This window comes from Cyclopterus lumpus, chromosome 12 (genome assembly GCF_009769545.1).
Source record: "Cyclopterus lumpus isolate fCycLum1 chromosome 12, fCycLum1.pri, whole genome shotgun sequence".
Lineage (NCBI taxonomy): Eukaryota > Metazoa > Chordata > Actinopteri > Perciformes > Cyclopteridae > Cyclopterus > Cyclopterus lumpus.
Genome location: NC_046977.1, coordinates 7,842,281 through 7,868,425, shown reverse-complemented (window position 1 = coordinate 7,868,425; position 26,145 = coordinate 7,842,281). Strand labels below are relative to the sequence as shown.

At 40.1% G+C, this 26,145-nt stretch overlaps 1 protein-coding gene across 2 annotated transcripts; it reads right to left on the bottom strand.

Moving 5' to 3' along the window:
* Window positions 1-600: 600 nt before the first annotated feature.
* Window positions 601-24,875, bottom strand: gpsm1b (G protein signaling modulator 1b). 2 transcript variants are annotated; one of them, XM_034547143.1, is made up of 15 exons: window positions 24,529-24,737; window positions 24,009-24,170; window positions 15,397-15,618; window positions 14,001-14,136; window positions 13,481-13,623; window positions 11,782-11,905; window positions 10,314-10,429; window positions 9,923-10,078; window positions 9,619-9,727; window positions 9,388-9,502; window positions 7,784-7,854; window positions 7,496-7,666; window positions 2,970-3,132; window positions 2,658-2,863; window positions 601-2,527 (listed from the first exon to the last, which is right to left on the bottom strand). In XM_034547143.1, the coding sequence occupies exons 3-15, from the start codon at window positions 15,615-15,617 to the stop codon at window positions 2,318-2,320; spliced, it is 1,941 nt and encodes a 646-aa protein (XP_034403034.1). In that variant the 5' UTR covers window position 15,618; window positions 24,009-24,170; window positions 24,529-24,737; the 3' UTR covers window positions 601-2,317. The 2 variants fall into 2 exon arrangements, with proteins under 2 accessions (XP_034403034.1, XP_034403033.1); XM_034547142.1 differs by lacking the exon at window positions 24,009-24,170 and having other exon boundaries at window positions 24,529-24,875.
* Window positions 24,876-26,145: the final 1,270 nt, after the last annotated feature.

The following is a 26,145-nucleotide window of genomic DNA, read 5'->3' as shown; positions in this document are numbered from 1 at the left end:
GAGGGAGGGAGAGAAAAGATGGGCAGGAGGGAGGAGGCATGAGAGAGAGAGAGAGAGAGAGAGAGAGAGAGAAAGGGGCTGCGGTAGAATGCACCACCGTGAGTTATTAGTTCAGGTCATTTTGTGCACATTGTTAAAAATTCATGGAGCACTTAGAAGATCAGACTATTAGAAAGGGGAAATATTATGTCGTGGCGCGGTTTTTATTGTCATAACTATCCCAAGAGTCATTCGTGACTGTGATTCAAGAGTTTATTATTAACATTATGAGATAAATTAGACATGACTTAATATAAAGGAACATGGGAATGTGTCAATATAACAATGAAAAGACCGAATTAATGCCTTTTTCTTATTAAAATTAAATTACTGAATCTTGGTGATGCAACCAAACTGGAAGTAAACCAACACGTCGAGTCTTGTTCTACGTATTAAAGTTTGATTTTGAATGTGATGATATGTATGTGCTATAGAGGTCAGTGTTGCTCGTGTATTTGTCAGAAGCTTAACAGATGAATTGATGTGTACCAATAGTGTAATGACACTATTCATTATTTTTGTTAAAACTATAAAAAGAAAAAAAAGAATAGAACCCCAAAAAACATCTGAAACATTTTATTAAAAGCACGAGGGGACATATTCATGTCCTCATATGGAACATAAATACAAAATATATTTATATGTACAAATTATGGCAAAAGACAAATTGAAGCGTACCAAGAACTTTCTAAAAAATGTTAATTCACAAAAAGAAAATATTTACTTTAGCTCCCAATGTGTTGTTTATCAAAGATGGACGAATCAAACACAACCACCGTGAACGTGGTTCATGATCCATTCTGGTTCAGAACTCTCAGTTCATGAGCTTTGGAGGTACAAAAATGAGGTATGCACGACTTAAGAATGAAAACCAAGCCCATCGGCACTGTCAACTTCTTTTTTTAACGGTACCATTATAAAGAGGTTTCAAACTCTTAGCCGATTCAAATGTACCTCTCCTGCTGATTTGGGAACTGTTATGGCAAAGAATATATCTAAATGTACACTGAACTGAAAGGATACACTCGGACCTTTATGAGAACATGTATGGTGCAAGTTGGCGAAACACTGTTGCTGAAACTAGAGGAAAGTTATGCGAATAGTCATGCCTGTATTGTGTGGCAATATTATCATTATAATGTTGCCTTCCACCCCCAATACATCGTATTACTCTGTATTTCTCAGAGGTAATACAAGGTTCTGACCACCGGGAGGCAGCACACTAGTCGTGCTTCAATATTGTTCATGGCATTAGTTAAAATATCACACATTGATCTTATCCATTCTGCCTCTATGTCTATGTTAAGGGATGATAATAATGACAGTAAGCAGTCGTCTGTTATCAGATGTTGACAACATTATGGGATGCATTACTTCCAAAGCGAAGCAGAAACGCATAACTGGAGCTGCAATCCTCGCACAACTTTATTCTTGGATCGATAAAAGAAGCAGCCGTTTCATGTCGTTTGCCCCGGTAACCTCGGTTACTGCATACTGTGTTAGGAGATGCACTTATATAAATGCAGGAATGCACATGAATAACATGTATGTGGGAAATAAATCATATTACTTTGTCAGAAAACGAAAATGAAGCATTGTTATCAATGAGTGGAACATTTTAAACTGACCAAAGTAGTTTCACTGGATGATCCGGAATACTGCACAAATAAAACCAGTTGTCTATGAGCAGTGGGAACCACAACCCTTTAATGATCAAGCACCATTGATCGTTTGATAAGAACAGTTGCTATATACATTATATTTCATATCTGTATAAAACTGGTTAAGAATTTAGTGCAAATCTGTAATTTCTCAGATGTTATTCATCAATACAGTTACCATCATCATATCGTTGTGATCCCCACGACTCATGCCTGTAGGTCTGTTTATTAATCGTACATCTTACACTTTATGCCCATCATGTGCCTCTACAGAACACATCTGGCAGCAGGAAATACAATCTTCAGTCTGAAAAACAAAAAATGCTGATTAAGGCATTAGATCGAGTACATTATTTCATGTTATCTCAAAATGTATTTCCTTCTTACGGCATCGAGCTTGAAGTCTGCTTTGTTTTCCCCTTATATTAAACACACACTTAGAACACAACACATCGAGCAACATTTGACAGGGCACCACCTATTGCACATGGAATCTGTCTTGTTATTTAAAAAAAATCGTGTTAGTTCACCCTTCAGTGCCGTCTTTAAATGTTGGCTCATCCCTCCTTTAATTTCTTCCGCTTGTCATGAATTCACGCCGCATTATTCACCGAGTCCTAGCTGGAAAAACCACCGGGCGGCTCGGGATCAGGCGAGTCCGGGTCGTCCTGGTCGTCCTGGTCGTCCGAGGGCAGCTGGACGCGCTGCTCGTCCATACGCTTTGCCTGCACCCTCTGGATTAAGCTGAAGAAGTCTTCATCAGGCACTGTGGGGGCGTGGGGGCCGGCTTCTGGTGGGGAGCAGCGCTGATCATCAATCCTAGAGGACTACAGTCAGAGAGATGGTTACATTTAGAGTGTGGCCATAATGCTACCTGGGCCACTTCTTCTCATCCTTGTACGACAATCTGAATTCTGAGACTAATAATTAAGAATCTAAGAGGAGTCGTAGCCTCACCTGGCACTTGATAAGCATGTTGAAGAAGTCGTCGCTGGGTTCTTGATGATCTCCTTCACCCACCAAGTGTCCCAGATTGTTATGAGTGATCCTCAGTCCTGGAAGGTTACCGACATTAACCCTCTGGTCATCTAGACGGCGGCTCTGGGAGCTCGCAATCAAATCAAACAGCTCTTCAGTCTGGGGGGAAGTGGTAATGCCAGGATCTAGGAGAAAAGAGAGAAGTCCGGTTATCAAAACGGAGTTCACGTGTCCTTAAAATAGCCAATAAAAAGGACCAACATAGGTGTGGGAATACTCTTCTCAACCAACCTAATATTTCGTTTAGGGACGGCACGGAGTTCGCGGCACCTTCCCCGTCGTCTCCGTTCTGCGGCTCATCAAGATGGCAGCGCTGGTCATCCATGCGGCTGCTCTGGAACTTGCTAAGGAGGTCAAAGAAGCAGTCTTCATCGGACGGGTCCCGGCCCAGCTTCTGAAAGAAACAGGACAAGTTAGTAAAACACTCTGGTTAGAAATGTCTGCCACGTTTCAGAGTGAGTCTCTGATCTCATGGGACTCCCCAGTTATGTTGTTCCTAGAGACAAGAAATATGATCCGCAGATCTGCGTGATGACAATGGGGATTTTCAAGGAGGCCAGCATGTGAATGAGAAAAATAATCTGATTAACTCACACGGGCTGCCCTTGGCCTAGATACTGAAGGTGGTGAAATATCATAAAATGTCATGTAAAAATATACAACCCATTTGTATTCAAGTAAAATTGCCCACATAGTGGCACCCTTGAAAAGCAGATGGAAATGTCAACAGATACTGCTTTTTTAAAACATTCTGGGGTTTATTTTGTTGATTGACTGAATAATATAAAAGTAATTAAAAATGTTAATCGTTTTAAAATGTCACACTAAAGCAGTGCACGTGTTAGATACCAACTAAATACAACTTGGCAGAGCTGGAAATGAGCAAATAGGTCAAATCAATGATCAGCCGATCAATAATTCAATCCCTGACTGACTAAATGCTATTAATGTGTCATATCCTCACAAATAGCCAGCCTCTGGCAGTACTGCTCTCTCCAAGCATACACAATATCCCTCATCCAATGTCAAGGTTGAGCTAATATGTTTAAGCTTTGCAACAACATACGCATGAAAAATGTTTAAGCTTCAAATATGAATTTGTTCTGTTTAACAAGCACTATTGAAATATTCTGACAATCCGTTATGATACGGCAATAGAATATGTTGAGTTGTAACACTGAGCTCAAATAAAAAAAATGTAAAAGAATAAGCTGCTGTCCAATCAAAAAGTCAGAGAACATAATATACTTCTAACAATTTAATTAAAATGTTCAGACAAAGCAAAAACAATAGAATCACAAATAAAAAACATATTTTTTTTAAGTAAATATACTAAAAGCAACTAGTTAAACTAAAAGCAAAACAATAGGCTGAATTCCTGAATTGAACTGAGAAATGCCTGGGACACGTTCCAAAATATGAATAAGCACGAAGAGCAAAAGAGAAATGTTCATTTTTTTTACTCAGCAGAGCTAAGATGAAATGATTAGAACTGCTTTCTGGAGGGTTTTTTTTCTACGCCATGCATCACGATTGTGAGCAAAACTGTAACTTTACTCATTAAAATAAAACTGAGATAAAAGGAATATTAATTAAGCATAAAAAGTTAGAGTTACTTAGAGTTAGAGTTAAAATTTAAAAAAAGAATATGTAAGACTTAAAGTAGTCATTATTGAAGAACAACAAAACATTAAACTACATTATTGAGGTCAGTTCACAGCATAAACTCATATACAGTATCATATCATTCTGCAATCAATATGTTTTTTTTAACTGACTAAACATTAATTAACTGAACCAAAGATGGATTAGGACTCAATTTAACGACTCATACTCGACAAGAACACACACACACACACACACACACACACACACACACACACTACATTGCAGAAGCGGTTTGTGATACCAAAACATCAACCAAACGTCCACCAGCAGGTCACCGGGAGACGAGCTAAAAGTAAGCGTCACAGATTGAAAACAGTGATAAGACGTGTCGTCAAAAAGCTTTTATATTAGAGACAAACTAACGCCATTACCACAATGTGCAAGTTTAACAATATGCCACGAGACAGAAAAGATATGTGACATAACACTAACTAGTGGAGGAAGTTGAAATCACTTTGCCTCACAGCAAGATGTGAAGTAGGTCAGCAGGCAGCTGATTTCAGTCATCTCCATTCTAGTACGTTCTCCCCTAGAACTCTTTTTTTTTAAAATTGAAAATCAAACGATGTTTCAAACTAAACACAGCTTTTACTGTTTAACATAAAAGACTCTTCACTTACACTACAACAACTCCCTGAAAGTAGAATCATATACATATATACATATATTCACACAAATACATACAGTCACATGTGCTAAAGATCTAAAGGAAATAACTAAGTTAATAACCTCTGGTATCCTTGTTCAAGCTGTAAAACATCAATTAAATATCTTACCGGCAGCACTTTTTCTTCCTCCTCTCTCTTTTATTCCTTCCCTCTCGCTCTGTCCTCACGCCTGACTCACACCTCTGTCTCCCCTACTTTCACCCTCCACTTCCCTCCCTCTCTGTTTGCTCCCTTGCTCTACTAGACTACCTCCCCCAAAATGTCCTCCCCTGTTGCATCCCTCTGTTCCAGCCTTCCTTTAATCTCAACCATCCAATTTGTCTCCCTCTCTTTTTCTCTCTCTCTCTCTCTCTCTCTCTCTCTCTGTGGTTCTCCTGCAGGCCATTTCTATCCTGTTCATCCACTGTGGGAAAACAACTCATTATGGGAAGCAGGGGGGTTGACCCTGTGGGTTGGGTAGCAGCTCTGTGATCAAGGTCACATTATCAAGCATAGGGGTGAGCTGGGGTGGAACAAATGGGAGGAGGGGATGAGGGGAGAAAGGGGGTGAAAAGATGGGTGCACGGGTACAGTCTTGAGTACATTGCATGCCAACAGTGGCAGCCAGCAGAGATCAACTGATCAAATGACAAGAACCACCGATGTCTTTCAAAAAAATATAAGTTCTATAATATACCATTCATAAAAAAAGAATATCTTCTGTTATGCCCATAAAAAAAAGCTCTCATGTGATTGATATGTTATTTACGTGTTATTTGCACACAAATCCGCTGTGATTTATGGCAGTTTCTGTCCTCGTCCCCATGATCTCTGTGTGGATCTCTTCACTTCCCTCTCTGTAGTGTTTAATTAATCAATTAGTCCAAAGGGACCAACCAAGAGAGAATGAAACATGTGACGAGAGAGAGAGAGAGAGAGAGAGAGAGAGAGAGGGGAAATAAACGGTAGGACACGAGTGAGAGTCGGAGGGAAATGAAGATGTGTGTGAAAGGGAAGAATAAAAGACGACGGCAGTTCTTACTAGAATATATCAACATTGTGAATTCTAACCCATTGTGTCAATATCTTAATCCACTACATAGGAAGGATACAAGGAAAAGGTTCAGTCCTTAATCTGCTAATGAAGAACATGTGATAAGGTAGAAAGCTCCAGATTGAGCGAGTAAGTAGTCGATTGTTTTATCAAGTTTTAGGCCAACATTTATGAGAAGACAGCTCAAATGGAAATGAACTCCATCTGCTGCTGAAGACCATGTGACACGTTTGACAGCTAGAAACGAAGGGAGTCGGTCGACCTTGTGTCAACTCTGTACTGTGTGTCCTTATAGCCTCATGACAGTTCACTCATATCAGTGGATCTAGAAACGGCCTGAAGCAGACTCATTTATTTGCTAAAATGCGGCACTGATGGATCGTTGATCATTGCACCCTGACATGATTACAACTGGTTCTTAAGACACAACAGTGAACTTCTGGAGGAAAGAACGATCACAGATGCACAGCTGGCTTGAACAGATTGAAGAGGGGATGCTTCAAAGTCATCGGGATCACCGACATTTGGCTTTCTCGTCCCTCGTGATGAACTATCATTACGCATCCCGGTAATTTCCACTCTTTTCTAGTACGTCAGCTTGCCGATTACGACAATTAGCATTGACACAGAAGCAAGGCATGATTCGGTGGTGTAGAGATACAACAGCTGTGAAACGCCATATTCATTAAGAATCTAGTTCACAGCAAATGGAGCACTGTTGGCATTTAATAAGAAGACACCTTTTGCACTGCATCTGACTTCTAACATAATACTGTATAACCTCGTGGGAAATTAAGGGAAGTGTTCCCAATTTAAATCTCTGTAATTTCTCTCATTTCTTTTTTAAAGCAGAAGCCCTGAAGACATTTTGGACAGCTGACAGACAAGAAGGCAAAAAAGTGTAGTTGGTGAAATTCAGCAGTCAGTCCGCTTGATGCTTTCTAGGAGAAAGATCAAACTCATCTTTTCTTGGGCTCTTAGTGATTGAATTAAAAGACTGAAGAGTACTTTATTTATATATATTCTGTAAACTGCGATATGTGTGTTGTCAAAAAGTGCAAAACTTACATTTTCTAAATCACAGCTTCAATTATACATCAGTTCCAAATTATTAAAAGAAATTGATCAAATATTTTCCGAATAGGCTAATATGAAACACTTCAGGGGGCTGAAGTGGAAAATATTATAAGGCCGAAGCCCAAAAAAAAGATGTGACAAAAATCTTTGATTGATAGCACTTTTTATGGTTAATATGCAGCTGGTTAGCTTATCGTAAAGAATGGAAACAGGGGAAACAGCTGTCTGGGCTCCGTCCGGAGAAAAGCTTCTATCTGGCACCGCTGAAGGAGCAAACTTGGCGAGTAATAAAATAAACTGAAGCTACTCACTGGCACTGGAGGTGGGACTTGCACAGTGATGTCATCCGTGTCAACAGGAGAGTCCAACCAGGGCCTTTCATCTGATGACTGACTGTCCGGATAGCCTTTTCTTTTGCCCGGCTGTGACAGCTGACTCTTGGATCTCCTGGGCATACGTTCCAAGTCTTGGCTCTCTCCGTTCTGCAGAAGAAGAACATATTGTGAGAGCGGGATTGATAATCCTTTGGGGAGAGGGGTGTGGGGGCCACATTCACAGGCGCATGTCCCTATGGAGTGAAATGTGAGGGAGATATTCACCTTGTCTGAAGAGTACTTCCACAGTTCCACACTGTCCATGCTGTTTCTCTTGGTGAACTTGGGTCTTGCTCCTACAGTAAAAAGATTATTACATAACGTTGAAACAACTTATCTCACAACTGAAGAATCCTTCAAACAGTTCAGTCTGAAATTAAAACAAGCATGCAAGGTGCTCTTTGTTAATTCTCGGGTCAGCATTGGCCCCATGATGTTTCGGTGTGGATCTGCGGTTTAGATAGACAACCAAACTTCTGAATAGGAGTCTGTTCGCCAGCTCTGCACCCGAGAGTGAAATGTAGGACATGGGTGTAAGCTTCTGCCCGGAGGGCGGGGGCTGACTGTACACATAAAGACTGTACAGTTCCTACACACTTCATTGTATATCACATGCTCCCTATTAGTTGCTGGGAGTCTATAATGATAATAATAATAATAATAATAATAATAATACATTTTATTATTGGAAGACATATTGAGACTGGGGGGAAAATCAAGAGTTCAGTTGGATTTACATTATTCCGGTTAGCGTGCTCAAGCCGACACGTTATTTTTGTCAAACATAGTTAAAAGTGCAGGAACTAAAAGCTATTGCGAAATAGATTTTAGAGTCGGCTAGCTGCAGTTCTACTCTCAGTAACATCCATACGTTTTAAATTCCTATAAACAATGTTCATGAGCTTGAAGGATATTGTTTGTTTCCTTCCTATTTTTGAGAGATGGGAGGAAGTACACCACACGTTGCAGAGTGCAAATAGACTTTTACATTTAAATTCAAACACACAAACACAAATACAAGCACACACACACACACACACAGAGAGAGAGTTTAATCTCCTACTTGACTCCTACGCCTGAGTATATTGCCACTGTGCCAAAGAAATAAGTGCACATAAACCACTGGTGGACCAAAGTGAAATAAAGTTCATCGAGTTGATATTTTATCCTTTAAGATTGATTTCCTTGTTTGTTTTACCAAACATTTAGTTGTATATTAATTTAAATATTCCTGATTATACAAAATCCATAACAGAATAAATCCTAATGGGAGATGCAAACATTAATGTCATTACTTCATTCAATGTACAGTCAATCTAAAAGCAGTGGACCTTTGACACAAGCGTATGTGTTATGAACTACTCTCATTAATTGTATACAACTATAAATCGGGGACATTTATTCTGGTCCGTGTAAAACCAAACCCGTCACATTGTCTGAAAATCTAGAATTAGTGGAGACAAAGACAATGTCATGTTTTCAAGTATAATTCCATTACTAACAGTCATATAGAGAGTATATGAAAAACATACAGTACATGCTGGGTTCTCTGAAATCAGACTCTCCCACTCTTTGTATGTGTGTGCACTTTTCTTTATAAGGAACACACGTATTTGCTTTCTTGCCTTGAGAGATTGATAGCACACGTGTGTCTGTTAAATATGAAGCTGCAGCTAGTTAGCTTAGCGTAGCATAAAGACTGGAAACAGGGGGATACAGCTAGCTTGACTCTGTTTGAAGGGAACACAATCTGCCTACCAGCACTTCTAAAGCTCACTGTTTAACACATTATATGTTGTATAAAAGGTAAAGATAACTTGTACTGTTACCTTGCATCTCAAACTCTGAACTGGAAGGTGAAAGGTCGCTCTCATTGACCCCCAGAACCTCCATCAGCTGCTCTACATTCATTCTGGCGGTCAGTTCCCCATTTCTGTCTCCAATCTGTGGAAGAAATTAAGAGGCAGGGACAAAGAGACAAACAGAGCCAGATGAGTCAAATGAGGTTGAATGCAAGGAGTCTTGGCTTTACCAAAGATATTTTTAAGAATTAGTCTCACTTCTTTAGAAATGTCCAGATGCTTCCGGGCATAGTGGAGAGCTTGTTTGTGGTTCTGTAAAGACACGTATGCGTTTCCCAGACTCCAGCAGGCACGGCCCTCACCAACTCTAATGAGACATAAACATGCAGACAAATTATAATTATAATTATATTCCTTTGCTCATGCATGTCTGTGTGCATGCACATATATATATATATATATATATATATATATATATATATATATATATATATATATATATATAGAGAGAGAGAGAGAGAGAGAGAGAGAGAGAGAGAGAGAGAGATATTGCTCATTCTACCTATCAGTAAGCTCCTGGGCTATGTACAAGTGTTTCAGGTGGTAGTCTATGGCCCTCTCATACTGCTGCAAAAGAGTGTATGTGTTTCCAAGGCTGTAACAGGCCTGAGCCTCCATCACCTGGTCCCTCAGCTGCCTGGACAGCTGCAAAGTTTTCCTATAGAAAGATAAACAGAGGAGTAAATTGAGTGAAGGAAACATTGAAGATCTAGAAGGTAAGCAAGTTGACAAATGAGTGAGAGAGTTGAGAAGGTGAAGGGGAAAGGAAGAAATATAGTGTTACAACTTTTTTTTCAGTGTTTCAGGATGTTTCCGGCATATTTTGTACTTTTGCTGAAATAGCTTCACTTCACCTTCCCTCCACTAGATGTCAGACTCTCCTCTTTCCTCACCTATAGTATTCAGTCGCGGTGTTGAACTGGCCCAGGAATATCAGGGCATTGCCGAGGTTACTGTAGGCTCGTCGTTCTGCTGCTTTGTCCCCAAATTCTTTGGCTATGGATAATCGCTGTGAATGACAGAGCAGAGAGGTCAAGTCAGCGCAACACCTTAAACATGCCTTGTAATTATAGCAGCTAATTTGTCAAAGTTAGCTGCTATAACTCAAGTTATTTCACCTTACTCTTTGCATTGTGTTTTTTTTTTATACTCAAGGTACAAGCAGAGGCAAGTTCACGTTGAGAGCTCTGTTGGGCACACAATCTCATAAAAAGATGTGCTGCTACAGCAGCGGTGGTGGTGCATCCAATCAGCTTCTCCAAAACCCTTTAAGGGAAGTGTGCTCTCCTCTATGGCACACTGATAGATCTGTAATGGGGAAGAGAGAAGAGGCCGGCTTCTCCCATGAGGAAAAAAAAGCGGTATACAATGAAGAGTGACCGAAAACACGGGGAGCATGAAGTCGTGGATGTGACTGATTCTCCAAGAAACCAATTTCATCCATTTTCTTTCAATGAGAGGTCATCAGTCTCTGCCCACTGTGTTGCTTCAGGGTGTGGTGGATCGTGATCCACTGGAAAGCTCACCAAGGTGTTATTTACTGGCAAGACATGCTCGGACTAGCATGAGTAATCATCTCCCGCTAGCATCCTACAGGAAAATAACGCAGGTTTCAATGAAACACGATATTGTCTTTCACCTCTATCCCTGTTCTTGCACTCACTGCCACCCATGCAATCTCCACAACTCTGCTATGTGTACTAATTCAGAAGGTAATAGGTACAATATAATGGGACAAGTAAATACCTCCTTCACTTTCAAACTGGCTGTGCATGGGCAAGTCGGCTATTTTGCATGTACAATTTCAGTCCGACTGAAGTCTGTGCAAAGCAAACTAGGTAAGATCTTTTCTCGACAAGAGGCAAATGCACAATAGCCTGCTTATTCAGCAGGGAAGGAACCACTGGTTTGCTTCTGGGCTGCACGTAAGAAGCACACACAAGCGGTTGAACGCGACCACGACAGAAGTCTGCAAAGTGAAACTGTGGCTGCAGGGAGGACAATCCCTGGCTAGCATGTCATAGCCACACAGCATGAGCACCAGCCACCAAAACTCCAGCAAACCACATTTTACTGTGCGTGTCAACGGCATGGAAAGAGCAAACCAAACAGGAAGCTGTGTTTGTGTTCACAGTATTTGTAAAACCCGATCTAAATAAGGGGAGATGAAAGAATATTATCTTTTTAATATGTATTTCTAGTCCCATTCCGTGCAATCCAACGCAATAGCCACAAAGTTCCTGAATAACCGTACAGTGAACGACCTTGTAAGTAAGGCTGTTGACATGGCGATGCAAAGTCACTGCTCTTATCTGACTTGGCGCTTATTTAGTGGTATTAATATGATCTTGAATTTCTCACCTGACGGTGGAACTTGATAGCTTCGACAAAGTTTCCCAGCAGATAGTGGGTGTTGCCCAGGTTCCCATAGGCCCTCCCCTGAGCGGCTCGGTCTCCGAGTTCTTTCACCAAACACAAGTTCATCCTACAGACAAAAGACACCAATTTAGCAGCAGCATGCACATTATATTAAAGTAAATTGTTGCTATGAGTGTCACCATTACATAATATAAAAATATAAGCCCATAATAAAATTATAAATATTGATAAACAATGGTATGCTTATTATGATGAGTTATCAAACACAATAAACGCTGAAAACAACTTTCGCCTGTTATATGAACCACGTATGAGTCCTCTCTTTCACTTTTGGTGTTAACTACTCTACTGTTAGTAAATGTATTTAATAGGGTCTTGATAATTGCCCAGTGGGATAAAATATTATTATGGGTTTATGATGTTTCATTTATCTAGGCAATGCCAAATGTGTCAGTTGTTTTTAAGAACAGTCCTGCTTCCCATATCTGGAACGATTTATGGCAATTTTTAATGGATTTGGATTTTTCTCATGAACCATTAGAAAGTATTTAATAATAATAATAATAATAATAATGCATTTAATTTATATAACACTTTTCAAGGTACTCAAAGACACTTTACATAACTAATTTAAAACATCCTAAAAGCTATACAATAAAATAACTAACTAAAAAATACAATGAAAACAATAAATAAATGTAACACTTGTTTTCTGAAGCTTTAAAATAAAATGTGTTGCATCTTAACACTAATCGCCACATGATCCACAAAATTAAAGTGCACTATATTTGTTGCTCTTATTTACGGCTATTTATTCAATATGGTATTCCCTCCCCTGCAGCTGCACTCCAAGATGACACTCCCTGCATTCAATTTCCTTTAAATGTCACAGAGAGTCTACCTGGGATCAATTACACTGGAAGCTCATGATTTAGAAAGACATTTAGAACATCGAGATAAACCTGCATGTCAGATCGGAAACTCTCCAAGGAAATTCAAAGAACTCATTCAGATAATGGTTTTGGAGATTTGTGTGTAGTATTTTATTTGAGCAAAACTGGGCTGTGAGGCAGATTGGCCTGAAGGAACATCTTTTAACAGCGAGGCATACATGAGCCTGGGGTTTGCCAGAAGGCATTCACGGAGCGCTTGGAGTAAATTCTGCGGATTTGATGACAATAAACTGAAATCTGCAGCAACAATGTAGAATGACTTTCTGTTGAATACCAACTCATCTCATCATCAATTCCCACAGCAGCCCACCTGAAAAGCCTGACAGTGGCAGCAGTCGGTGGGTCTGCTTTTAAGCATCAGGCACTGAGGGGATTGTGAACATAAATGGACAGTGGCAAATTCAAGTAAATGTTATTCTGTATACAAGCGAGCAAGATCTCAGGAGAGGTAGTTTTAACACAGGCTACACAGCCCAATCAAGTCAGGACTGTCAAGCTGTGCTACGCAGGAACAGATGTATTGTCAAACATTAGTGGAAAGACTTCTGTAACTATTTTTTGGAAAAGCAAAATATTCTATTTTTTGTTGAAATTGTTCAACATTCATAAAAATCCATTTTGACACCACACAATGCTGTTCAGCTCACCTGTCTAGGCTACCACTGTGCTTTTGAGTTCATCTATTATACATCCCCATGTGTACGAGTTCACTGCTCAACAATACATACTCATAGAAGCCAGTAGCCCTTTGCAGAGTGTCTCTGACATCCAGAGGCAGGTCCCCTGGGTCCTGGGTGCAGCCCCATAACTGCTGTTTGCCCTGCGCATGAAACACGTTGCCTATGTTATACAGAGCTCTGGCCTCTCCAACCTGCAATCAGACAACACAAACAACACAACAACAAAAGAGAAAGGTAAAACAAATGGAAAAAGGCTGCATAAGGATCTATCTTCAGATGATCTGTGCGTCTTTCTGGGTCATTTTTTTCCCCTAATCTATTCGTTTATTTTTGCTTCCAGATGGTTGTGTATGCTTAAGCATTTTAACATTAGTATCGATGATACATACTATCTTTCATGATGCTCAGAAATACATTTTTTTTAAAAAGGTATAAAAATGACTGCATATACAAAAAAAGTCTCAATTATTAGTTTTGATGTAATCTAATGAACAAATAAAAAATACAGGCAGCAAACTGAATGTGACGTTTGTAGACTCGATCAATTCAAAACAAACGTGCATGTTACCTTGTCTCCCTGCTCTTGAGAAATATCCAGGTGTCTTTGACAGCACACCACAGCCTCATCAAAGCGCCCCAACACTTTTAATGTGTTGCCAAGGTTACCACTGGCTTTTCCTTCTCCAATTCGGTCTCCTATTGTTCTGAGAAAGCAAAAAGTGTTTTGTTTACTGTAAATGTGACTTAGTTAAACAATATCCCTTGAGGTTTTGTGAGAAGATATAATGAGGAGATGCTGTACAGTGCATTTCCAAATGGTTCTTTACTTACAGGTCCAGGTCCCAGTGGCCCACATGAGACTGTAATGTAACAAAGTAAATCCTCCTGGGGTCGTTGATCAGCTCCCCGCTGAAGAACCAGCTGCACTCACTGCAGGGGACCACTTTACTCACTAAAGCTAAATATCCAGCTGGTATTGTCGACTGTTGCTATTAGAAAGTCACTTTTTCTTGGAATTGTCATTGTCTAACTTAATGTCAATACACTAACATCCTTAAATCTCTTCATGCATCTGGTCTATACATCAAATGGCAGAATCATTATTATAGAATTCCTCCAATAGAGAGCTCTGAATGCATAAATGAGCCGACTCGTGATGTGAACAACTAAGAACCCAGCTTCAAAGTTTTCTTTGTTAGCCAAAATCCTGACGTATCCTAAAAGGATTCATGTTTTCTAATTGAATTGCAATCCGGCTACAGAGCTGGCCACTCGGTTGTAGTGCCTTAAGCCACCAAAGCAAACAAGCACCAACAAATATGCATTCAGTGCCTCATGAACTTCACTTAATGTATGAGTTTCATGGGGTTTGAATGCTGGGATAAACATATATCGGCTTTTCTCAAAGCCTGGAGAGTGATTCGTAAAAACAAAATACGGATGTTTACTGTTGATCCTTTCAATTGAGGCAAAGCTTCAAACACCAATTATCTGACTGGATGAAAATACCTCTTTCAAATCCAAATGGAAACTTTGCAGATATTCAACCGGCATTGTAGCGTTGGAATGTGAGTGGAATGTACAGATTAACAATGTTTGGCAGACTTTTTCTCCTCTTGCCACAAATAGTCTCCACATCCAACTCCCTGGTGGGAATGTGTATCACTCCATAAATGTAAAGCAGGTTGGTGCATAATAATATCTCATCCCACAGGGAAATTATCAAGGCCCTATTAAAAGCTATTGTTTTAACAATGGAGCAGTTAACATCAAAATAGATAAACTGTCAAAGGTGAAAGAGAGGACTCTTGCATGAATACATGGTACATATTACAGGCTAAATTAGTCATTTTTATTACATTATATACAAAAAATAATGACTGTAACTAATACTTTGACCAGCTCAAAACAAGTAGTGGCAACTCAACCTCTGTACTATGCTATTAAAAAGGAGCAATGCTCACCTGGCCAAAGTAAGGTCATGTTTGTGGTATTCCAGGGCTTTGCCGTACTCTTTGAGGTAGAAGTAGGCATTGCCCAGCTGGCTGTAGATGGCACTGAGGGTCTTCAGGTCTTCTGTGCCGACCTGCACGGCTGCCTCAAAGAAAGCGGTCCCTCCTTTAAAGTCCCCCGCCTTGCACAGCCGCTCTCCTTCCAAGGCCAACTCCAAGCAAGAGGCCTCCATCCTTAACACATACAAAGAGGGAAAGACAGAAAACATCAACATTCGAGCACAATCGGAGATAGAACAATGTCTCTCATGTTTTGGTTTTCCTCCCCAGGCTGTGGGTCGGCCCGTCCTGACTCGTACCTCAGTTAATAGTTATCATCTGGATTGTAAGTAGTCCAAATAAATAAATAAATAAAATGAATAAGAGTTGTAGAGCGATATTGACACTTATTATTGTGGCATTGCAATATCTTCTAAGGAAGGAACAATTTGCCAGTATCACCATGACAACGAGGTCTGTAGCCGAATCTATGGACTGTTGCCTTAGCAACTTAAGTCTGAGGCTGATGGATGAGCACCTTGAAAAAGGTGCACTTTTCACTCATTACTGCTCACATCAGCTTGTTTGTCTGATTTAAAAAGACAAAGTTGTTTTCACATCATCAGCTGACTTTATCAAGCCGATTGCCAACAGAGATTAAGGGAAACCTTGAATGTTGTGAATAATAATTATTTCTATGAAAAGATAATAGAGTAATTCATTAACTGATATTGTTCATCATCCATGTGACCAGGACAAAAAATGATTAACTCCCATTTCACAACATGACCATCCAAGTGTATCTCTGCTCTCCTACACTGTGAAGCTGAGATATAATCAAAGCAACACGTTTCCAGAAATATATCAAAAGGCCAAGTGGAGAGGAATCTTCCATTCACCTCTACAATGTCTTTGTCACCATGGCAACTGCTGGCTCAATGATGCTGACTCAGGGAATGTAAAATACTTTTTTTAAGTAAAGTATTTGATGGACACTAGTTCAATAATATGAAAAGGTAAGCATCATAGAGCTGGGCCTAAAAAGATGCTAAGCAGAAACATACACTATGTGACGTGTTTGTTCATAATAAATCAGAAACCAGGCATTATGTGAGAGCAATTTCAGGAGGCAAAAAAAGGATGTACCAAAATATCGATGTATCGAGCCAAAAGCGTGTTGACCATAGGACATGTACTGTGTGTACTACCATGCATTCCTTTGAAATAATTCACACACAGACGCACACACACACACACACACACACAGAAAGTATACACCCCAGATTCTTTGTATAATCCAGGATAAACTAAAGGCCAGCCGATTTAGCTGTAGCTCTAAATTCCAGATACTGCACTAGAATTTAGAGTTAAGCAAGGATTATCCTCAAATCTAATCTGTTATACAAATGGCACCATTGAAAAACTATAGCGTATATAGATACTGCATAATATATATAGTTTCATCTGCAGCTTTAGCAGAAAACTCAAAAGCTTTTGTTTCATAGGTGCATTAAAGAAACACCGCTTTAAGTATGACACTGATTATCCATTTAAACTGGTCAGGGACCCATCTTATTTATTTATTTTGAAATCTATTTATTTGATCTACCGTTTCCCCTTTTCTTTATATTGTCCCGTTGTAAAGGGACACTGGAATGTTTATATCATTTCCGTTGCATTCAAACTACTATTAGGATTCCTTGTAATGTTGGTCATCTTAAATGTATTAAAACGCCCAATTCACTCAGTAGAAGCACGTTTGCATTTTGTAGCCCTTTGGTAGTCAAAGGAAAATGGAAATACAGACGTCTCCTCTGTCTGTTTCCCAAACACATGACCGTAATTGCAAAAAGGATTTATTGAAACAGGTATTGTTTATAGTTATTTACATTACCAACATGATCGTCTGGTCAAATCGTCTCAAGTTGTCCTGATCTAGAATCAGTGTGCACCAAGGTCATTTGGTTTGCAAAACCTTGCTTGCCAAGCAACACAAATCACCACATGACTGGCCCTTTGCAGAGTTCAAGCAGTACCTGTGTTTTTGCTTGGTTCGTGTTTTGTCCACATACACCTGCAGCTCCAAGGTTAACGGCCTTAACATAGCTTGAGGTCGGGGTCCACAGTGGACCAGTCTACACATAGCTCTCTCTGCTCCAGTCAGAGGACAAGGCTCCAATGCCATGAGGGCAAAGGTTAACAAGACAAGCGGTGGTCCAAAAACAATAAGGGATGCAGTGCATTCAAGCAGCACACTTATTGATAATGAGACGGTAAGTTATATCAGCTGATATAGCTAGTTCAGATGAAATTGTTCTGTTCGAAAAAGTCCATGTTGTCCACTGAATAACTTCATAGAAATTGCAATTGCAATGTTGCAGCAAACCTGGACACAACCCAAGTAGAATGTATAGACAGTCCCGCACCAGCCAAAAAAATAAATACAAAAATCACATCTGATTTTCAAGTCCTCCAGAATGTCGCAAAAACTCAAAAGATGAACCCTCTAATCCCACAGGCGAGCCGGTCCAGAGGGAATTGTAGAATATTCCACAAAAGAGCAGTTCCAGTCACAGTTGTATTGATAAGCAAAAACATGTTGATTTAACAGCTAAGGGCATGTTTCACTAATACAATTGAATGTAATCAGGAAGTTGTCCGTTGTTGTAATGTTCTCACAATGCCCAACAGAACTATGTCCTTTTTCATCCTCTTCAACCTGTCCTCAGCTGTGACAGCGAGATCCATTGTTCTGACAAGTCACACTTGGAAAGAGGGAGTGTGTACTGAGGGGAACAATTTAGGTGAGAGCACGACTCCAGTCAGGGAACGACAAAGCCAGTGCAATACTTCTAAGCTTGACCATTGCTCCAATGAGAGGACGGATGAGAGAGAGAGAGACAATTGCTAATCCAGTGATCTGCACCTGCTTGGTCGGGACAATTTAATGAACTGATTGGCCCAGTCTAATCCAACTATCTGCTGACACTGGCACAAACATTACTAGGTCACCAACCAGCACAAATAAGACTGTGAGTGAAGATGAGGTCATGGGCGCTATAACTGTCAAGAATGAGTGCATAATTAATTGTAATTATCGTCACTCCGATGTATAACCAATGTATGACTTAGACGTTATGTCCATGTTCATTTATCTACAGTCTTGGGACAAATAATATAGCAACTACTACAAGAAATGTGGACGTTTTTCACTTCCAAATAATGAAAAATTCTAAAAGCTCAATATATATTATGCAGATTATTCATGGAGGAAATGGGTAACTTTAAAATCACGCTATACACACTTAACGCTGCCAAAACGTGGTTACTGTACCTGAATGCATCTTGTGCCTGCGCTGCTAATGTGCCACTAATGCTCCTCCTCCTGCGCTGTCGGGGCCTTAGAGACGTCACACGAGCTTGCCGGAGTTGTAACTAATAACATTAACGATATTCCATTCATGGTAATTAAAGAAAGGATGATATAAAAACAAAACCCAAATTCACAGTATGTACTATGTCATTGGGCAACCCCAAAGCCGTTTCAGACCAGTCAAACATCTGCCACTCTTTAAAAAGAAAAAACAGCAGACATGAAAATGTGTAAGCTGTGACAGCAGGCACAATAAATAAACAAACAATCAAACAATCAATTAATTAATTAATCATTTATTTACTGCAATCGTTTGATTTTGAGTATTTTATGCCTTTTAGTTAAAACCGCTATTTTGCCTCAGACATCCCATTGGTGCCAGTTACACAGTGCCTCTACACCAGAGCTGGGCTTCCCCTTTGATCGCTCACAGGTGTTACTGATGACAATGACTGTGGCTCTTTTATATTCAAGCATCCCAGAGAACAGTAAAAGTGAGAGCACAATACCAGGAGGCCGTGACCAAAGCAGCAACATGGAATTCAGTCATCAATCATTGTATTATTCACATCGGTGCCTTTGTTACTGTGAATATTACAATTTCCTGACCTCTCCGAAACAGATGCTGATACCGCAGCTGAGATCATAGCTGGAAAGAGGCCTATCCTCTTTGATCTTGGCAGTATCCCCCAGGTGGTGTTTTACTGTATATTGTTCCCTCGTTACTTATATCACTTCTAGCAGTGGGCGATATGGGAAAAGAAATCTAATTATCTAGTGTAGTAACCAAACTACAATGTGTGTGGGCTAATACCGGGAATTTTATACTTAAACTTCATTACATTGATGCGAAAATCATATACAAATTCATTATTGACAAAGCTGTGCTTGCCATAGAATTGCAACATTATATATATATATATATATATATATATATATATATATATATATATATATATATATATATATATATTAGAAGGATCGATATCAAGACATAAAAAGGCAGGGAGAAATTTCTGATGCTGGACAAATGTATATCATCTCACGGTCTGGCTCATATTTACCAAAACCTAACTGTCTCAATTATTTATATATATATATATATATATATATATATATATATATATATATATATATAAATAATTGAGACAGTAAAAAATATGAGTGGGCAATACTAAATATTTTGGCCATCAGAACCATTTAATCTGGTACTTTAAGTACACAAAACATCTTTTAGGTGGACTGGCCATAACAGATAGAAGTAAATCACGACGAAAAGTGGATGGAACTGTTACCACAGTCCTTCAAATGTGCAAGGTACCCTTGGCTACAACAGACTTAAAATAGCAACAATTAGGTGTGCTGGAGTGGGGGAAACCCTCCAGCTCTGAAATCGTTCAGAGGGGAAAAAGGACATGAAGGTGGATAATAACTCCAGAAAGCAGATTTCAGTCATTAAAGGAGGGCCCACGCAGTTGTAGACTGAAGCAACGCTACTCTTCAGTGCAAACAGGCCCTGGTGGCAGTAGCCAGGAGGATGAAAGGTTTTAGGGCAATGAAATGACAAGATCATATATATATATATATATGTTTATGATTGAGCAATCCTATATATGATGTAGAATACATCAAATGTATTTCACCAAGCTAAAAACTCTGTCCCTTCAACTTGCCCCAGTGTTATGGCATCAAGCAAGCCTCTGCACACAGGGTTGCAGCACGTGTCCTCAAGAGGCTCACAGAATGTACGAAGGGCAAGGGAGGTGTTTCTTTCCTTTATCCCCCATTTGCTTCTCGTACAATTAAAATGTGTCTGACAAAGAAAGGCAAAGAAGCCTGACATCCACTCAAGGTGGCTGCTGAGGCCTTTTGCAAGGACAGCAGTGCAGTTCAAGGGAGCGTGACCGTGATAAGGAATGAAGTTGAAGCAGGTAATTACAGAAGTGCTGCGACAAAGGAAAGACAAAGAGGGGGGGTACCATAAGGACACTGAGTCCAGCAGCAGATGGTGCAGCCCCCCCCCCCCCCCCCGTAACAACTCTGAACTTTAAAACAGATTGTGGAAAAAGGGTGGAGCCTTCAGAGCGCCAGGCGACATTGTTAAATAACCAAAGTTGTGCAGTTTCAAGTGAAACGGACAATATCTCAGGACTCATCTTGATCAAATTCAGCAAACTTAAAGGGGGGCTAGTATGAGGAAAGTAAGAGACCAACATCGAGAGAAAGACATTCATGGGCATGTGAAGAAAAGGAAAGCGAAGGGACGGCAACACAAAGACCCCCCAAAAAAAAAGGATTATTCTCAAAGAGAGGATTTTCACAGTGGCTCTAATTCTTGTCATCTTTGAGGTTGGAGTGAGAATGGATCAGTGCAGTGCAGGCTAACATTCCCTCCTCTGATTACCACTCTAATTGGTCTGTTTGGGAGACATTCATCCCATAATAGCCTGCCTGTGGTTTAAAAGAGACAGTCTCCCAGTATTGTTCCCATAACAGCGTACATTGGACAGGTTTAGGTTGTGTGAGCTGAACTCTGACTGGCTCTCTCTGTCGTATAGTCAACAGAATGCCTTTGGTGTTTGGATTGTGGGCCGAACCAGCTATCAAAATACAGTACATCACCTTGGGCTGTAAAGTTTACCGGTCGAGACCATTAATAAACAACAATATTATTGTGCCGTGATTGGCTTATCGGTCATAAAAATGATTGAGTTGCAGCCCTATTGTGTTTTGCGTCATTGTAAGCGTAATATATTTGGTTTAGACTGTTTGGAACTAGCACTTAAGCTATAGGAAGCAGTTTAAAAAGTAGTTACAAAATAATAATAATTAAAAAGCAGATTAATTGATCATGAAAATAACTTTATACAACATACCCCCTAGATATTTTACAACTTAAATAGTTGACCCAGTGATTGAAATGCTGCAATATAGACCTGCTACTGTACACTACCTCGTCCATTATAGTCACATAAACCCATAACAGGAATATATATTCTAATAAATAGTAACATTTTGAATAGTTTCAATATGCAGCAACTACCTGAATATGAAATATGACCCAAATAAATCAGGATCATAAAATGTTGATTAGATTTATTTCCTCTGAAAAATAAGCACCTTTTGGATTTACATTTCTTTCTTGGAGCTCTTTTTTTTGGATCCTTATTCCACATTTATTCAGCGTTCAACACTACACTCCCCTTTATTCTTGGCTTCGCTAAGAAGCTCTGTGCTCAGAGTGGTGATCCAGCCATAATTACAGAGTACCACAGCCAGTTGTCAGGGAAACCAAAGAGAAACTCTCGAGGAATGTGTGTTTCTCTTGCAGCGCATGAATCTTCCATTAACAGCAGAGCTGTCTCCTACTTTCTTCTTTTGTCAGATTTGCTTGTAAAACTTCATCATTTCTGTGATTCGGTTTCTCATAATCTTGTTTTGTCTGGAGCAATATTATTATAGAAAAATCATGTAATATGGTCCGAACAACAGAAAACATTCAGGGAACATAACACGACATTTAGGGACAAATAATTATAATTTCATCTCATAAGCAACAATTCCCATGATCCTTGGTCTCTGTGAAGAACATGACATAGATCTAATGACATCTTCAGCATCAGGCATTTATCTTTTTACCAATGAGGTGATGTCATCACACCTTCATTTGATTGTTATTTTGCCAATTCTTTAGCTGATTTAAGACATATATATATATATATATATATATATATATATATATATATATATATATATATATATATATGTAAATAAGGACATGAAGCTGTTATGAGCTTCTTGGTCAGGATAAAGGTATATAAAGCAGTAAGTCTAAAGTTTTAGTCCACAGACTGCCATTTAATTTACAGAATCAGTTATCTGATGCTTCAGAATACTTCAGAGTTGCTTCTAAGCATAACAGGGTACTGTTTTATAGCAATATCCAATTAACTGAATTCATGTCTGGAACCAAAGGACTTGTTTGTTTACAAAGGCCACGCAGAAAATATCCTTGTGTCTCTTGTCTGCGTTTCCTTAGCAGCTACAGACAAAAAATAAATAGAAATACACATACCCAACCCTCATTGCAGAAAGGTCATCTATTGACTCCATCAGCTTGTAAAATAGAGAGAAAGCAGTCACTGAGGGTAGACCTGGCAATATGATCATGACCAGCACTGAGACTCTGTGTATTTGTCGTGTTTGTGGTTGTGTGTGGTTGTGGGTGTGTGCATGTGTGTGTGTGTGTGTCCGTGTGTGTGTGTGTGTTTGAGTCATGCACAATCTTGAAGGTTTTATGAAAGTCACCTCAAAACGTTCAACACTTATTCCCAGCAGTCCACTCTGTGTCACAGACACTGGGCTTCAAATTAAAAAAAGGATGTAATCTGTTCTGTTAGCGGTATATGTTGGTTACTTTGTTAATAAAGTTTGAGTGCAGAAAATGTGCTTGCTCAAAGTATGTTACACAGTTACACACATATTACCTTGATTTGACTCGCAGCCCTCCCCTCCAACCATTCCTTTGGAAAATGTTACCATGCAGTTATTATTAGATGAATCATTTCCCTACAATTTATTTGCATAATCCGTGGGTGTTACTGAATTATCCTAGTTGACTGACTAGCACATACGTGGAGGAACACTAACACAATGTAACCAGTGTCTTGGCGATTAGTAATTTCCAAAATGTCAAAATATTAAACAAAGATGCATCACTCTGACAAGTGTTACCAATATCTGATCAGTGGTGTCAAGATATGACTTGACAGAAAGGCAAACAGATAAACTGGCCCATGGTCTAGTTGGTGCAACTGTCAAAAAACATTCATAACTCGGACTGATTACAATCGGTCAATAATTTGCCATTTAGTTTTTTTCCCAAGCAGAAATACCAAATATATTTCCTTTCAACTTCTCAAAAGTGAGGATTTGATGCTTTTGAATATGTCATAATGGGCCTATAACACTATTGTATGACAAGCAATCAATTTAACAAGAATATATTGAATAATAAAATCAACTATTGATACTTCTTAATTGGGACTGCCATCGAAAGACAGTTAAAAGTTCAAGCTGGTGAAAGACGGCGCAGAACAGTGAGAAACTTTGCAAATGAGTGGGAACATGGTTATGACATAAAGACCAAATATGCAAATAAGAGGTAAAGTGACACATTCCCCTACACAAATCCATCTCAATCACGCAATACCTCTATGTGCATCTGTGTTCAGATTTCTTCCATGGGATCATCTCCTGACTGTGTACATATGGTCCTGCATCCACATGGCACGTTTCAACCAAAGCCCTACGTGCTGTGAACGTGTCCAACCTGGAGACACACACACACACACACAGACGCACACACACACACCTACACACACACACACATACTCAGTCACTCCTCCAACGTCCACATCTGATGAGGCTCCTTTCAGTCTGTACATTCCAGCCACAGCAGCTCAATGACCCGAGCCAGGAATGGGGCTTGGAACCGGGCTCTGGTTGGAGCTGTCGCTGGGTCTTGAGCTTTAAATCAGTGAAAGCTGGCCGGTCAAGTTCCGCCCGGCTGACTCCTCCTTAGTAAGCAAAGCCCCGAGCTGGCAGCCTATATTATTCTCCCAGTTTGCTGTCCCTTCAGCCGCTCCCTCCCTCTCTCTCCTGACAGCCATTCACCCGACCCATGTGTGCCGGCGTACCCCCCCCCCCGTTCCCCCCAGGCTCCTTCCTACCTTGAGTGCAGCCTCTTGCTGGCCAGGTCCTGGTCCACACCGTTAGCAGCCGACTGAGCCATAGAACCGCTGCTAGCGTGCCTGCCTGCCCGCCTCCTAGCTTGCTTCCTCCCGCTATGAGGCCCCCCTCACAATAACTTCCTCCAGAGACAGCTGCCCTTTTCTTCTTTCTGTCGTTCCGCTTCTCTGTCACTCCCTCCACGCAGACACACACCACCACCACCACCCCCACCACCCTCCCCACCACCCTTTTTTTTACGCTTGGTCTTCAACAGTTTCTTTCTCCCCTCCCCTCTTCCCCACATTCACCACAGCAATGGAAGCTGCTGAGGAAGAAAAGCTATTGTGCAAAATAAGCTATAAAAACGCACAGCCACGCCCCCGAAATGACGTCACGGGCCGGGGAGCCGCTTATGCGTGAGAGCCTTGAATGTTGCTGCTGGCCACTATGAGCGTGTTTCACAGGTTAAAACACATTTCGTGCACACATAAAACGAAAAAAAATGTGTCTCAATATTTTTTTGTTTTTTTGTTGCTGCCTCTTCCTCAACATCAGAGGTGAGCAGATGCCGTGTGTGGGTGTGGTCAGAGGTTGTACCTGTACCCACGCTCAGCTGCTCAGCATCACAGCAAGGTGGAAAGTTAAGCCACTGAAGGTCAGCAGAAACAACAATGTCAGGAGTTGTTATCAGGGCTTTATGTACAGTCAGGCATGCAGCATATCCACGGACATTAAAATATCCCAACATATAGATCTAAATGCTGGTCCAAATTTTTCTTCACACTACCATCACATGAATTACTTATCTAATCGTTTGCCTAAAAGCCAGACATTTCTAAACAGGGTCTTAAATAAGTTCATGAAATAATAGCTCCACAGGTTGCTAATAGCCTTGGATTTCCAGAAGAAAATACCTGTCAAGACTCCAGTCAGATTCCATAAGAGATACTCCAGATTGTCTGTGTCCGCCCTGGATGCTTTCCATCCTTGTTTTATTAATTTAGCCTGTCTGAACCCGCCTGCCTAAATTCCTGCCCGTTTATGGGATTGGTGAATCTTTTGAGATTGATCTCCTGCTTTGTGAAGCCTTTGGGTTAAAGTCTGTTCTGTGCCACAGTCGTTACAGTACCTGGGACATGACTCACGATTGTGTCATTCTTTTTAAAGATCCTAAAGACCTGGTTTCAATTCTTAAGAATTTCCCTGACAATTATTACTCATGACTAACAAAGGGAACAATGATAGTTATGAAATGTAGATCTTTAATCAGTATTTTTTTAAACCTTAAGACTTCTTAAACTTAGCTCATGTTCCTCATCAGGGCTGGATGTGGTTTAATAAGAATGGATTGACAGTGATGGCGACTATAAGGCTATGTCCATATAACTTATTTTTACAATTGTTTCCAATGAGGAAAGAGCATATGAGGAAAAAGTGCTAAACCTCTCATAGACTTGCTTCATGTGTTACACAACTTTACTAGATCTACGACAGACATCTACAGTATCAGCTTTACAGAGCTTTGGACAAAAATGTCGAGGTACTTTTACTCTGATGTCTCTAATGTGGGCCTTCGTACAGTGAATCTGCATGTACCAGCATGATACGCCTTTTGG

Excerpts from the sequence above, each read along its gene's own strand:
- gpsm1b (XM_034547142.1), bottom strand. The coding sequence starts at position 24,590 with ATGGCTCAGTCGGCTGCTAACGGTGTGGACCAGGACCTGGCCAGCAAG. Across the intron at positions 11,906-13,480 it reads AGGGCTACTGGCTTCTATGA|GATGAACTTGTGTTTGGTGA; the intron begins GTATGTATTGTT and ends TTTTGTCTGTAG. Across the intron at positions 9,728-9,922 it reads GCCCAGGAGCTTACTGATAG|AGTTGGTGAGGGCCGTGCCT; the intron begins GTAGAATGAGCA and ends ATGTCTCATTAG.